The sequence below is a fragment of the Staurois parvus genome, unplaced genomic scaffold (genome assembly GCF_062004578.1).
Source record: "Staurois parvus isolate SC_StPar_1 unplaced genomic scaffold, SC_StPar_1.0 ptg000154l, whole genome shotgun sequence".
Taxonomy (NCBI): domain Eukaryota; kingdom Metazoa; phylum Chordata; class Amphibia; order Anura; family Ranidae; genus Staurois; species Staurois parvus.
In genome coordinates, this window is record NW_028317950.1 from 20,036,610 (window position 1) to 20,053,204 (window position 16,595).

Here is a 16,595-nt window from a genome sequence, read left to right on the forward strand (position 1 = left end):
AAGCAGATCTGATTGACTCAGTGTGCTTCTGTAAAATTCTGTAAAAAAACATTTAACGGAAACCTACCATGAGAAAAACATGGGGACTGCCTTTGCAGATCCTTTCTTTATAATTCTAGTTGCCTGGCTCTCAAGCTGATCTTTTATTTTTAATACATTGGGGTTGATTTACTAAAACTGGTGAGTGCAAAAACTGGTGCAGCTGTGCATGGTAGCCAATCGACTTCTAACTCCAGCATGTTCAATTAAGCATTGACAAAAAAAAAAAAAAGGCAGCCGATTGGTTTCTATGCAGAGCTGCACCAGATTTTGCACTATCCAGTTTTAGTAAATCACCCCCTTAAGAGTCACAAAGGAAGTAAATATCAATTTCTGAAGCCAGCAGGTCAGCATGACAGCCAAGCACCTAGACGGGGGGGCTGCAATAATATATAACTGGCATAGAGTTTTAGAACTGCCTGGGATTCAACTTTAACTGTAAAAATTGTGACTCTTGCTTTTTATGTCAGTACAGGCTCTAGAGTTCTCCAAAATAAGCCCAGGAAAACTTGTCTATAAAATCATAAAACCTAAAAAAGTTCAAGTTATACCTCCAAGCTTGAAAATTCAGTCTGCAGGTATCCGGTCTTAGAGCTTAGCTATGAATTTTATTACAAAACAAAAAAAAAGCTTTCCTGTGAAATGTATGGGCTAAGTTCACACAGGTATGAAAGAATTAACTATAAGAAACCTATATAACATCAGTCCTATATAAACACAAAATGTTATATATTTCAAAATGGACCGGGCTAAGATCACAAATTGACAAAATAAACTGTGCAATCTTTAAAGTGATAACATTGAGCAAAATACAAATAAAATATTAATATTCAGTCCCAACATGTGAATAATAAGTGCAATGGTGCTGTATCTTTAACGGTGATACTCCATACTGAAATGACAAGTGCTTCACTGTGTTCTCATTGGTGCCCCACATAAATGTAAACTCACCGTCATTTCATGACCACCTATCTCTAGGTAAGTCACACTCGCTTTTTGGGACTATCCAGTATACAATCTGGTCCTGATGGCCGATATTCCTTTGCCCTTATAACCGTGGTTGCTGGTGGTAACCAATAACTTTCCACTAGATTTTCAGCATAAATCAAAAGAAAACCAGACACTTCCTGAAGACGATCTATTGGTCGAAATGCGTCGAGGGCTTATGATGCAACTTCCGCTGACGTCACTTCCGGTATTTGGAACACACACTGGAACGTACGCTGGAACGCGGCAGCCAACTTAATTCCCATTCATAATACGCAAAGCTGAATACACCTAGTGCCAGGAAAGGCACTTTTTTGTGAGTGGTATTTCTATTGTTTGACCCCATATTAAAGTTTACAGTTTTACACTATGCGATGTCTGGTTTTGTTTTGATTTATGCTGAAAATATGAAATACTGCCTGTGGAGGAGAGGAGTTGCCAAACATTGATGCAGATCTAGTGGGAAGTTATTGGTTACCACCCGCAACCACGGTTATAAGGGCGAAGGAATATCGGCCATCAGGATCGGATTGAATACGGGGATAGTCACAAAAAGCAAGTGCGACTTACCTCGAGATAGGTGGTCATGAAATGATGGTGAGTTTACATCTATGTGGGGAACCAATGAGAACACAGTGAAGCACTTGTCATTTCAGTATGGAGTATCACAGTTAAAGATACAGCACTGTTGCACCAATTAATCACATGTTGGGACTGAATAACAATATTTTTTTGTATTTTGCTCATTGTTATCACTTTAAAGATTGCACAGTTTATTTTGTCAATTTGTGACCTTAGCGCGGTCCATTTTTTAAAATCTATAATGTTAAGTGCAGCCACTGCCAGCAGCTTCCTTAAAATCAATGAAAGGCGGACAGACACAGAGGCTGTACAAATCTTCCCACAAATCCCAAGTATACAGGACCAGATGCACATGCGTCTGTCCCTGTATGGATGGAAATGCTCAGTTGTGCGGGAAGATTCACACACAGCCATTCTAGTCAATTATTTTTAGCAGGCTTCTGGTTGCAGCTGCACAAGACATTGTAACTCCTGTGTGCATAAACAAGTGAATGAGCCCTAAAGCAGGTTTGTAGCAAGCCCTGGTTAAAGTTGGCAAAAGGTCCCGGAGAGCTACTAAATGTTTGTTTAAAGATTCAGCCATTAAGATCTCTGTTCAGCAATCTTAAACTTTTTGAAAAAAAAGTTGCCCGAATCACTTTAATTGCTTATTGTAGACTGCTCTTCAGGCCAAGGTACCTGGATTTTTAAGTTTCTATCAATAAGTAAAAAAATGAATAAAGTTTGCTTTCAACACCAGATTACATTCTTTGTAATGGGATTTACTGAGCCTTTATGGGTCCAAGGGAGAAAACACAGCAGAAGCTGCTTGCCTTCTGACTGTCCTTATTCAGGAATAAGTATCAAGTGTTAGTGAGGAGGTTTTCGGTTCATTGTAGAGGTCAGATTAAAGAGACAACTATGACAAAACAAATTGTGATCTGATAACTGTATATAGTTAATGTGTGAACCTAATTATAAAATTCAGTATACCGATCTTACTTTTTATTACATATGCTTATATTTGAAATGTTCTCTACATTTACACACAGACGAAACTAAACAGCAAAACTAACAGTGACAGGGTTGGGATAAACTATAACACTGTGAGGAGTGTGTATACAGATTACACGTTAACGAACAATACTTCAAATGGTCAAGCACCCCTGGCAACATTATATTTTGTCCCAAATCCATTATACTTAAAAGACAAATACCAGTATGTTAAATTTAAAAAAAATAAACATACTTACATGAATTAACCAAACACAGTTACCAGAAGACAATAGTTACAAAAAAGGAAAGGTCCTTCAAGTGTTAAGTGTTTGGGTATACGGGTGAGTTTAATGGTTAGCCATCAGGTCAGCTAGGGCTCCCTGGCCAAACAAATGTAGGCATTGGGAACGATTTTCTGGTTCAGATTGGGGATTACAAGTTAATGCCTAGTATGAACTCAACGTTACATTCTATTTAGTCATGTTGGGCATTACTCAGACCTCTTTAATGTCTCAGTGCAAAACAAGAGCTGTGTGCGATACCCATCTTATATACATGGCAGCACCTCCCAAGTCAATGTCCATCTCAGCAAAGCTGATCTCAAATAAGGGATCAGACCTGACACCTTCCACAGCTCTCTCAAAGACAGTATGGAGCTGAAGAATGCCCATTCTGTAAGTAAATAAAAAGATGATACCCTCTTTCCTGGAAAATGTCTTTAAGAAAAAACTAAAGTGCATGAGTTTTTTTTTTACGTTTACCTAAAAGTAACATTTTACTGTGGCTATTTTTATTTTTGCTGTTTTATATTTTCATGACTATTTCTCACAAAGATTTTCAGATTCTCCTTATGTAATGGTTATGCATAAATCAGAGCAGCAAGTTTAGAACAAATGGCAAGATCACAGGAAAAGCCACCGATTTCAGTCTGAGCAGACTGACAGACCAGCACAGAGTGAGGGAGGAACAGTAAAGCACAATCGCTGCGTAGCATTACTATGTAATAAGCAAACCCTATATATGTAATCAGCAAATATGGCTGTTTCAATGAATTGTAAAATATAAATATAAAAGGGTTTTTAAAACATTAGAACATACCAATAAGATCATTTACATTTATGAATAAAAAATTTAAAATGACCTGAATCCCTTTTAAACTACACTGTGAACTGCAGAGAGAGAGAAAAAAAAAAAAAAACACCACCACACAACTTACCATACAGTCACAGGTTAGGAGCAGTGTTTACTGTTCCCCCAGAAACTCTTCCAAAATCTGAACATTTTCCAGGCAACATAGTGGATATTCTAGAGCCTGTACACAACTGACAGTTTCAATACTATGCCTTACAAATACTCTTTGTTTGCTGGAGAGGCGACCTTAAGCCAGGGATGGACAAATTAATACAGAATTCAGGAGTCAGTTAGTCCAATCTAGGAACCACTAAGCAGTTTAAAGCAGCAGAGGGCTGTGTTTTAAAAACCATATTTCAACTGGTAAAAAATAAAAAAACAATAACAAAGATAGGACATCAGATGTGACTTATAGGCTTAATGGCTACCTGACTCCTGGGATATGTCCAGCCCTGAGTTAAGTTTTTTGTCCACAGTAGGTATCCAAACACTGGCTAAGCTAGCCCAAACACATTAAAACCTCCATTTCTACAGACATGGCTTTTATTTGGTCCACGGTACTGAACTGGGATGGATGAGGCATCAATTCATTGCCATGTTGGTGGTGCCCAATTATGGACTGACCATTTGCTAAAACAATCCAATCTCCTTACATTCAGCTTGGATTCCAAACTATACAGAATTTTCCATCAGTAAACCCGTGCTACCTATTGGACAACCATAAGGTCCATCACTGGCTCATCTTTGGCTAACATATGATCTACCTATGCATACAGCTTATAATTCCAGCAGGGTAGTACAGTGTGGTTTAATGTGATGGTAAAGGGGGTAAATGATCCACAAAACTGAACCACTGCTATTATGTATTACACAGGTTCTTCTTAGGTGAAGGTCTCAGATTCAGATGCTTTCTTGTATCCTTCTGAACATACAATCCAAAACACTTCACTCATGAACATCTCACAAGCAGTACTTTTGTCCCTGAGCTCCAGCTCATCCACCACCTTCTCTGGCTCAGCGAACAAATCCTGAAGGCCAGGGGTTTAGGCTGCATTCTGGACACCATTCTCCATACACTAGTACATGGCAGTTTGGAGAATGAGGCCCTTGTCTGGGAAGGCCTGCACAAGGACGATAAGCTTCAAGATCACAGATTAGCTCCACCACATCATCCACAGTGGTAAGCCGGCTTGGGTGAGTTTCGTAGAGTTCGTGGAGGGAGGGTACAGTGTATTCTCTGACAACAATGTGAAAGTGAAGTTCTGGCTGAATGTGAACGACTGTCTCTGCCATGGTGGAGGCTTTCGACCGCTGCACCAACTGCAAGGTGGGGCCTATGTCAGTCAAGACTTCCCAATGGGCTGGCAAGGGTATCTCGTTTAGCTCCGCCAATAATTCTTGCAGAACCGGAACCAGGATGCTTTTGGCATTTAAGGAACCTAAGCTGAAGATCTGCGTGATCTGCAAAACAAAAATGAAAAACAAGAAATTAATATGAGGGTTCAAGGAAAGCCACTTTTTACAGGGATGTATAGTGGTTTTGAATATATTTTGTCTATTCATTACAGTCAGGTCTAAAAAATAGAGCAAATAAAGAGGTTTGCAGCGCTTCCTTTTTACAACACTGAGATTGACTATGAGATTACAGCAAAGTAGAAATTTCTATTAGAACTGCTAACTGTGGATAGTTTTGAGAATGTTCATTTGCAAGTCCTAGTTAGCAGTGACAGAAGAGAAGCCTCTATGGATACAGGATTTACTAAAACATAGCATTAATCATTTCTTAATATCTTTTTTCAGCAGCAAAATGGGATTTTTGGTTTATCTAAAATTTTCTTGGAGTACATCACAGGACACAGGGTATCTTCATATCCATTATGACTGGTTTCGCCACCCCATATACAGTCAGGTCCATAAATATTGGGACATCGACACAATTCTAACATTTTTGGCTCTATACACCACCACAATGGATTTGAAATGAAGTGAACAAGATGTGCTTTAACTGTAGACTGTCAGCTTTAATTTGAGGGTATTTACATCCAAATCAGGTGAACGGTGTAGGAATTACAACAGTTTGCATATGTGCCTCCCACTTGTTAAGGGACCAAAAGTAATGGGACAGAATATTAATCATAAATCAAACTTTCACTTTTTAATACTTGGTTGCAAATCCTTTGCAGTCAATTACAGCCTGAAGTCTGGAATGCATAGACATCACCAGACGCTGGGTTTCATCCCTGGTGATGCTCTGCCAGGCCTCTACTACAACTGTCTTCAGTTCCTGCTTGTTCTTGGGGAATTTTCCCTTCAGTTTTGTCTTCAGCAAGTGAAATGCATGCTCAATCGGATTCAGGCCAGGTGATTGACTTGGCCATTGCATAACATTCCACTTCTTTCCCTTAAAAAACTCTTTGGGTGCTTTTGCAGTCTGCTTTGGGTCATTGTCCATCTGCACTGTGAAGCGATGTCCAATGAATTGTGAAGCATTTGGCTGAATATGAGCAGATAATATTCCCGAAACACTTCAGAATTCATCCTGCTGCTTTTGTCAGCAGTCACATCATCAATAAAGACAAGAGAACCAGTTCCATTGGCAGCCATACATGCCCACGCCATGACACTACCACCACCATGCTTCACTGATGAGGTGGTATGCTTAGGATCATGAGCAGTTCCTTTCCCATACTCTTCTCTTCCCATCACTCTGGTACAAGTTGATCTTGGTCTCATCTGTCCATAGGATGTTGTTCCAGAACTGTGAAGGCTTTTTTAGATGTCGTTTGGCAAACTCTAATCTGGCCTTCCTGTTTTTGAGGCTCACCAATGGTTTCCATCTTGTGGTGAACCCTCTGTATTCACTCTGGTGAAGTCTTCTCTTGATTATTGACTTTGACACACATACACCTACCTCCTGGAGAGTGTTCTTGATCTGGCCAACTGCTGTGAAGGGTGTTTTCTTCACCAGGGGAAAGAGTTCTTTGGTCATCCATCACAGTTGTTTTCCGTGGTCTTCCTGGTCTTTTGGTGTTGCTGAGCTCACCGGTGCGTTCCTTCTTTTTAAGAATGTTCCAAACAGTTGTTTTGGCCACGCCTAATGTTTTTGCTATCTCTCTGATGGGTTTGTTTTGTTTTTTCAGCCTAATAATGGCTTGCTTCACTGATAGTGACAGCTCTTTGGATCTCATCTTGAGAGTTGACAGCAACAGATTCCAAATGCAAATAGCACACTTGAAATGAACTCTGGACCTTTTATCTGCTCATTGTAATTGGGATAATGAGGGAATAACACACACCTGGCCATGAAACAGCTGAGAAGCCAATTGTCCCATTACTTTTGGTCCCTTAACAAGTGGGAGGCACATATGCAAGCTGTTGTAATTCCTACACCGTTCACCTGATTTGGATGTAAATACCCTCAAATTAAAGCTGACAGTCTGCAGTTAAAGCACATCTTGTTCGTTTCATTTCAAATCCATTGTGGTGGTGTATAGAGCTAAAAATGTTAGAATTGTGTTGATGTCCCAATATTTATGGACCTGACTGTAGGTAACCAGACACTGAAAAAAAGACAGGAAATTTCCAGTTAGGCACAACCTCTCCCAGCTAGCCAAGGCTTCCAATGGTATTAAACCCAAAAACAAAAAGATTATATATTTCAGCGTGCTAATTCTTAAATGTGGTGGCTGCATTCATTTTCTTTTAGACTTTTTACCTTCTGTTGTCACCTGGTGGTCCTGCCAGTAACACATTTTCAGCCTTTACGGTGCCTAAACACTTGCTGAAGGAGCAACAGAGACACCTTTGGACAGCAGCATTGTTAATCTGGGGGGAGGGGAGGGTTAGGTGTACTAGCAGATTTATATACACTAACAAATTGAAGATGAACTCCTATATAAATAAAAGCTAATCATTGCAAGCAAGACTTACTGGCAGGTGAAAATAAAGGAAAGAAAGTCTAAAAAAGAAAAAAAAAAAAAACAAACAAATGCAGCCACCACATCTAAGGATTGGTAAGATGCAATAAAATTACAGTTTGCTTTTGGGTGTGATTCCACTTTCAATTTTTGTAGCAAGCCATGAACCACAAAGGAAGAGGGGAGGGATCCCTGTGTCCTGTGATGTACTCCAACAAAAGTAACACTTACAGGTAAACGAAAAATCCAATTTTCTTTATCATACATCCCCCAACATAGGGTAGCGTCATATCTATTACAACTGGGAAGTCCCAAAGCAATGAATAGGAGGGGATGAGTAAGGTGGCAACAAGCCAACTGTCCCAAACATACAAACGAGAACAGGCTAGAACCTCATGCAGCAACCTGCAAAATTAGCCAACAAAATGTAGCATCCTCTGCGGCTTGAACATTCACATGGTAAGACTTTGTAAAAGTGTGAACCAAAGACCAGGTAGCAGCTTTATAAAACTGACCTACTAAACCTGACAATTAAAAGCCCCAGAGGCACCAATACTCTTAGTAGGATGAGCCATCACCGAAAACGCTGCAACTTTGCCCTTATGCCTGATCAATAAGCTGATGAATTCACCAAGAAAGGGAAGATTTGCAAGTTGTGTGACCCTTCCTTGGGTCTTCAGAAAATACAAAGAGGGAATCAAACTGACAAATTGCAGAAGTTGATTTCAGGTTAACACCCGATAGCGCAAAACACAACCAATGTATGAAGAACCTTGTTCCATGGAGGCTTGGGACAGAAGGAAAGCAACATGATATCCCAGTTAATTTGAAACTAAGAAACAACCTTAGGCAAAAAGAATGGCCAAGTGCCATGGTTCCCAACAGGAAAGAGCAATTCTGAGTCTCTCTGAGCCAAGGTAATGGCTACCAGAAAAATAACTTTCATAGACAAAAAGAACCAAAGGAATATCCTGGATGGGTTGGTTCAAATGGAATACAGAAAGTATCAGAATTAAGGTCCCACAAAGTCAAAGGAGTCTGAACTTGCACGCACCAAGGAATATGCAGAAACTGGTCTCTAAAATAGGACGGATGATGCCAAAATCTGACCCTTGATCATACTCACATACAAAGCCTGATCGACTCCAAAATGGAGGAAGGCCAAGATGCAACCCACAACTTAAAGGAACAAAGGGGGCTGCATTGAAGGAGACCATCATCTTTCCCAGAACCCTCATGCAAAATCAAATTAAGAGGTTTATCTGAGCAATTCCATTTGAGCCCTCAGAACAAGGTATTTATTATCGTAAGGGATAAATACTCTTAGGGTATCTCTTGGACTGTGTCTAGCATCAGGCTCAGGCCCAAATATTCCAACCTCTGGGTCAGGACATCCAAACCTCCCCTGAGTTTTCACTGTTTAAGACACATTGGCCTATAGCAGTGGAACAGAGCACTCCTTCACGAGTACGTTGTCCAGGTGGCCAATATTATAAATACAATAAGTACGCAGAAGTCCCAGGACAAGGGCCAATACCTTGGTGAATACACTGGGAGTAGTAAGCAGGCCGAACGGCAGGGCCATAAACTGAGAATTTTGTTTTCTTCCATTGCAAACCAAAGAAACCGTTGGTGAAGTGGAAAAATCAGCACATGCAGTGCATCCTTAATATCCCCATATGGCAGGAAATCTCCTTGTTGAAGAGAGACCACCCCCAACTGTACTGAATCAAGCCATCCAAACTGTAAAACTTTAATAAATGTTTTAAAGTCACAATGTAAGAAAAAGACAAAAGCTGTACCACAAATCATAATCAACATATACAAAATAGCACATAAAGAAGCTCAACATCAGTACAGACTGTACGGAGATCATACCTCATAATATTTTGTATGCAAAAGGGCTCTCTTACCCAGTTATTTTGTGAATGTAATTATTCAATGCTGGACCAAACCAAAAAATGCCCTTTAAAGGTTGGACATGCTTTTTGCAGGGCAACTCGACTGAGCAATACTTTAACCAAAAGATCTTGTGCATATGCATGGGCAAGCCTCTAGTTGAGAAAGTTGCTGAATGCAATCCTTTAAGGCATCCACTGAAAAACTAAAGGCACACGGACAAATCATCTTCTCTCTCTGCTCTCCTCAGTATCCCCTCTACCAGGATTACTTTCTTTCATCATGCAACTGGAGCAAACCTTCAGGCTTTGGCATACTCCTAGAGCCGCAATTGCTGGCAATAGAGCAGCCCCAACCAAGTCAAAGGAAGCTTTAAATAAGGCCTCCAAACATCTGTCCTTTAATACTGGGACTGCCAAAGTCTTGTAGGAGAGGATTTCTTAGTGAACTCACTTTTCATGGAGTATTGCTGAGCAAACCTTTTAGGTGGAGCAAACACCTTCTCAGGCCAAGCCCAGTTCCATGTACAAAACATGTTTCAAATGAGGATGAAGCAGAAAGGATTGTTGCTGTTGTTGGTGGAACCCATTATTCAAATCCTGTAAGATTTGGAGTAGAGGACTTGGGGAGCAGCAGCATTAAGTTGGTACAGATCACTTCTACGAGAAAACTCACTCAAAGGCCTTTTGAGTCTGAGAAAAAACCTGACCCTGGAGTTCCTCTGGAGTAGATTCTTCAGATGAGAATTCTTCCACGTTCCCTTCTACAAGAATATTCTCATCCTTCACTGTTTCCTACATTAATGAGGGGGGAGAGAAGGGAGAATGCTTCTGCTTGCGACCATGACAATCCAAGCAAGAAAGTATTCTGGAAAGCTGGTGATGGAATGGCAGGGGAAAATTCCTCCCTTGACACAAAGAAACTGAAGGAAGGTGCCCAGAGGGCGCTAAAAGTCCAGACATGTGGAATGGAGTCAGAGCCACATGGAAAAAACTGACCTCCTAGGGGATACACTGCAAGAGGAGCTATGATCAGGATTTTTCCTGCCTGAAAGAAATCTGCAACCTCTTGCCCCCTAAATCAACTCCTCAGGACATGGCCTACCATCAGTTTACAAAAGGACTCTTGCTGGTAATAGTAGTCCAAGGGGGCACTGTGCAAAAATGCACCAGTGCACTGGTTTCCCAGGGTACTAATCTCCTACCTTTTTGCCAGTGCCCTGCCTTACCCAGTAGGATAACTGCTGTTAGGTTTCCGTTGTATGGACTTGGGGTGTGACCTGTAGTCCTATAGCACTGTTTGGCTGCTGCTTGTGTCATCGATTGTACTTCACATGAGAACACGGCCTATCCCCTCAAGAAATGAATGCATCTGGTGCCAGGGGCTTCCCATGTTGTCCCTAAATACCACTATTGTGTAGGTAGCCAGTTTACAGTGAAAACAAAAAGGAAAATACAATGTATAATAAACCAGGGGAAAAAAGAGAAGTGTAAATAAACCAGGGGAAAAAACATGTAAAATAAACTAGGGAAAAAGGAAAAAACCCACTAACATTTCAGTCCCACCCAGGAAAGGGGGCTTTACCCATCACATCTTGGTGCACCCTGTGGGCCCATAAGGCAATATATTATTGCACAGGGTCCCGTCCCCCAGAGTCCAGTGACGACTGGCAAAATTACAGGTTGCCAATGCGGATCCTGAGTGGTGCTTGGGTACCATTCCCTGTGCAAAGTTGAGAAGCCAGCTGTTTAGTGTGCAGACAGTGCAAAGACATAACCCATCACCTAAGAAACTGAAGCATCCCCTGTCTTGGAGGGGTTATGCCTAGGAGGGGGATTTCCTGTCTCTTATTGCCACTGGCCAATATCTGGAAGGTGGCAGCATAACTCAATAATTACATATATGAAGATACCCTATGTCCCAGGATGTATGATAAAGAAATTGAAATGGCTGAAATAATGAAAACTAAATTCATTATGGTGGATGAAAAGCTAACCAGTATTCTCTAGACAAACAAGCTTCATATAATAGAACGACTGGTTTTGAACAAAGATCTTTCCTTCATTTCTCCTTTTAAACATCTACTTTTCAATGTTCCAACTCTGGCTGCTCCTCTTAACCACTTGCCCTCCAGAGCACTTACCCACCTTCCTGACCAGGACATTTTTTGCGATACGGCGCTGTGTTACTTGACAACTGCGCGGTCATGCAATGCTGTACATAAATTAATGTAATTTTTTTTCTCCACAAATAGAGCTTTCATTCTGTGGCATTTGATCATCTGTGTTTATTTTTTTGCTCTATAAACAAAAAAAGACTGACAATTTTGAAAAAATATTCTTGTCTTTTTGCTACTAAACATGTCCAATAAAAAAATTTTAAAAATCAAATTTCGTCATAAATTTAGGCCAAAATGTATTCTGCTATGCCTTTGCTAAAAGAAATCCCAATATGTGTAAATTAATTGGTTTACGTGAAAGTTATAGAGTCTGAAAATGTCGGTATATATACTGGACTTTGTATTTTTTTTTATTATTATTATTATTCTAGTAATGGCGGCGATCAGCGACTTACAGTGGGACTGCGGCGGGCATTCTGACACTGGGTGGGAACTGCCACTGACATCCCCAGTGACATTAATACAGTAATCAGTGCTAATAAACAGCACTGACACTGTACTAATGACTGGGCAGGAAGGGGTTAACATCTAGGGTGATCAAAGGGTTAACTATGTGCTGTTTTACCTTGGAGACATGCTGTTTTGTATTTCCCTGCTGTGCAGAGCAATACAAAAGAACATGTCTTTGCCGGCAGGAGAGAGATGTGTGTTATTTACACACAAGTCTCACACCAATCAGCTTTGCACAGCGAACGGCGGGTGCCGGTGGGGAATCTCTGGCTGGGACCCAGTAATTGACATGCCTAGCCTCTAATGAAAGCACTGGTAGGGTGGAAAGCACATGCTCCTTACCCGGAAATGCAAATCACGCATATATACACACACGTGATTCTGCGCAGCCCTGCCGCCCTGTACCAGTATTTATGCTATAGGGCAGTGGGCAAGCGGTTAACCCCACAACTTTTTTTTTTTTAACAAAATGTATATAATTGCAGAAGGCAATCTATTTTCACATATACAAGATATTACTAACAGTTCCGGTGCTCATCTTTTGAAAGTCAGAGATTATCACTTGCCTAGATTTAGTATCAGCGCTAATGCTGTTTTTATTGTCAGAAATGAACAAAAAATAAAACAAGACAAATTTTCCAACTAACCACAGGAGTGCTCTCATCAGCTGCCTCTACGTCGTCCGTCTCTACAATAAACTCTTCTGATTTCACCGGGCAGTGAAGATTCTGTAACAGTTGTGAGGATGCAAACTATTAGCAAAAGAAGATTTAAAGCTGCAATTTCGTACTAATGCATCAAAAATACAGCCTACCAGAGGCTCTTCTTGAATTTCCTGTACAACTATGTCACTCTCTTTGCACTCCTGTTTTACTGGTTTGGTCTCCACTTTGCCAATGATCCAGCCACCACCATCCTGCAACAAAAATACATGTTAGGAAACCACTAAATAATCCCAACAGGGTGTAAACCCAGGGTGATTTGTGGCCATGTTACAGAGTTACAAACTCCTTGCTACAAGGAAGCTACAAAAGCCACCTTCTTTGAAACTAGCCAATAAATGATAACTCATGGACTTTCAGTATATTAAAGATCTCCAGAAACACAAGATCTCCGAAATGAAAAATCAAGTCCTGACACACCATGAGCACTGTTCTGCAGACTAGCCAGTTAATGTGAAATCCTTTTAGAGCTTTATAGTACTACAACTGCCAAATTTAGCAGCTTAAAGAGGACCTGAATTCTAAAAAGCAGGCAGAGGACTTAGTCAAAGGTTTTGCCTGTTGGCTCCCTACAGTTGACTCTGTCCCAAAAACTGACTTGCCATGACTTGTTCTGCACTGTGTTTCTGTGTGCAGGTGGCCATTTTGCTTGCACATACAATAAAAGTTTTTTTTTTGGCAGGTAAAAAAAAAAATAAAATAAAAAGTGCATTTATTTATTTATTTTACATTGCAGCCTGTACAGCATTGCACCTGCCTTTAACAGATCAAGGGTACAATGCCAGGCTCCTGCAAACTCTCAGTCAGCTTCAGTTGCTGAATTGCAGGAAGAATCAATGAACTATGAGAGCACTCACCAGCACACTCATTGTTCATTGAAAACTGGAAACCATTGGCTGTGGTAGCCAATGCTACTTTGTAGTTCATTCAGAAATCTGTGAATGAATGATGTGGCCATGTGGGCGGAGCCGTACACAGACAGGCGGTTTTTAAATTCTGCCAGTAGGTGCAAGGAGAGGATCCCCTGCCTACTGTCACAGGGAAGGGGGTTTGGGGGAGAGGATGCAGGAGCCGGAATAAGTTTCACCCTAAATATGAGTGGAATACATAACATGTTCCATAGGTGAACTTATCCTTTAATTTGCTCTACAATTATTTTTATTGTCCTCTACATTTCACCTAACTTCTAAGTATCTTTCAACCTTCTGCACATTTTATCTGACAGAATAGGTCTTTTTGCAGTGTGCACAGCACTCTTTTGAGATCCCTCCAGCACAGTTTAGACAAACTGGTGAACAGTGAAGCCAGATTCTTATGTCGTGCAGCACAATTTTCTTGCATGGAAAATGTTGGGAATCCTAGGGACATGGATAGGGCATGCCAAGTCTTGTCAAGACTGAAAAAAATAGACATTGTCCTACAGCATGCACTCAGGCTTTTTATCATTATTTTAACCTCTTGGCGCCGGCCGAAAGCAAATGTGCGGCCTCCCGGTGTCTGGGCCTTGACGTTGAGCGGCCGCACATTTGCGTGCAATTAAGAAAAACATGTGCTGAGAGCGCACGCCCTGCGTGCTCCCAGCACACATGTCCGGTACTCACGGAAAGGTCCCGATCTCCTCTTGCGATCAGGACCTTTCCTGATCATGTGACCGCTGTGACAGCAAATCACAGCAGTCACATGACCCTAAAACCCCGCCCCCTGAAACCCTTAAAGGGCCGGGAGGCGCCGGCACCAAGGGGTTAAACAAAAATTTAAAACATCTCAAGCCATAACCTAAGAAGCAGACACTACAAAGTGCCTGCATACAGTTTCAGTTATAAATAGGGTATGGAAACAGAATAGAAAATGGACAACTTGGGGCCAGAATTGTTGCTGCCTGCAGAATATATCTAGCTTTGGGGGCTCCAGTACCACACCAAACAAGATTTGCTAACAACTAGATTAGTTCAGACACTTTGTGGTACACATTCTTAGGGACTGATGTTAAATTGTTTTTTTAACAAGTTCTCATTAAGGGAAAGTAACATTTTTAAACAAATTTACTGCACGCTGCCAGTACAATGTCATCATCATCACGTGACTTCATCGGGGAGCTACCTCTGATGAAGTCACGTGGTGTGTGACGATACGCATAAGAAGTCAGGTGACGTCAGCGCTCCTACATTGTTCCAACAGGCAGGGTCTTGCTCTCCATTGTTTGATTCTGACTGCTGTTTCATGCATTTTTAACACCATTATCATGTGAGTTCATATGCTTTAATAAATATATGCCTTTTAAAGAAGCCTACTGCACTATGGTCTACTTTGTGGTTGTCGAGCTTTATCCAGAGTTGGCTGTACTGAAATCGGGTACCATTTGTGAAGGTCCAATGGTGATTCATAAGGGGAAGAGTGCACAGAGGAGCAAGTTATGTGTTACCCCCACTAGCAGGGGAGATGCTTTGTTTTATCTGTGTCCACATACAGATCCATGCGAGAAGGTAAGAGTCCACCAGAAGTCTATGTTCACTGTGGTGATTCACATGTATTGAAGATTTACAGCACTGGGAATTTGGGTGCAATCACCAGCAGGAAGATTTTTTCACTTATTTGGATTTTTTTGAAGAATTGCATTTATTTTTTGTTTCATAATTTTTTTGGGACTATCAGTCACCGTTTTGTTTGTATATTTACATGTATTGACTTATGCTAGCAGCGCGACACTTTCATTTGTTTTAGTCTGTTTTTTATGTTTACACACATAACACCTGTTTGCAGCAGCTCATCTAGTATTATTTTCATTATTTGGCAGCACACAATTTTTTCTTTTGCCTTTATTGTTTTGTTTAGCTCAATTTAGCTCAGTTCACCCTTTATGTCTTGGAAACAATCAACAAATGTTAGTGATGTGCATCAGGTATCAAAACGTGAGCCAAGTGTCTGCAATAAAGTAATAAAAATGATTACTAAAAGATGAATCACATCAGAACTGGTCACATCAAATGTATGAGAGGATTCACTCCACTCTCATTTTATTCCTCCCAACTGGGCAAGTCCTTTTTCTGAAGGGTGTCTGTGCAACGTCCTTTCTGCCTGCATGTTGAATCCCAACTTCAATTCAAACTCCCAAAACAGTTTACAACTTTACAAGTGCCTTAGAGAAAATGCAGTGAATATGCTTGGGAACACTACTCCTGCTTTGAAAGTAAGCAAAAGATGATCCCAAACGAAAGCAGGGAGACTGAAGCTGAGAGCAGATAGGATATGCTCTCTGTGTGAATTTTCAGGCTTCATTTTCAGTTCCGCCGGACATGTACCTTTAATTTGTGTGATACTTACCTCTGTTGATGTGTATTTTCCATTTCTGTAATCCAATCGTTCCAGCCTAATAATCGGCAGCCGGGGAGTAAGCTTCAGTTCCTGTTTCTAGAGGACGACAGTAAAATGATAAATGTAGAGAGCGAGATATCATATTACCCCTGTACAAATCATTAGTGAGACCTCATCTGGAATATGCAGTTCAGTTTTGGGCACCAATTCACAAAAAGAACATTGGGGAACTGGAGAAAGTACAGAGAAGGGCAACTAAACTGATACGAAGCATGGAGAAGACCAGCTATGAGGAAAGATTAGAGGAACTGAATTTATTCTCTCTTGAGAAGAGGAGATTAAGGGGGGATATGATCAACATGTATAAATACATCAGTGGTTCATATAGTGAACTCGGTGTAG

General features: G+C 40.8%; 1 protein-coding gene across 6 annotated transcripts in view; it reads right to left on the minus strand.

Moving 5' to 3' along the window:
* Positions 1 to 2,580: 2,580 nt before the first annotated feature.
* The window catches only part of LOC149463604 (methyl-CpG-binding domain protein 1-like), a 71,817-nt gene continuing 57,802 nt past the window's right edge, over positions 2,581 to 16,595 (minus strand). For all 6 annotated transcript variants that reach the window (XM_089675178.1, XM_089675179.1, XM_089675177.1 and 3 more), the window contains 4 exons: positions 16,203 to 16,289; positions 12,974 to 13,075; positions 12,807 to 12,887; positions 2,581 to 5,175 (listed from right to left, as the gene is read on the minus strand). In XM_089675178.1, coding sequence (XP_089531304.1) covers positions 4,729 to 5,175; positions 12,807 to 12,887; positions 12,974 to 13,075; positions 16,203 to 16,289 — 717 coding nt within the window. In that variant the 3' untranslated portion in view covers positions 2,581 to 4,728. The remainder of the gene's footprint in view (positions 5,176 to 12,806; positions 12,888 to 12,973; positions 13,076 to 16,202; positions 16,290 to 16,595) is intronic.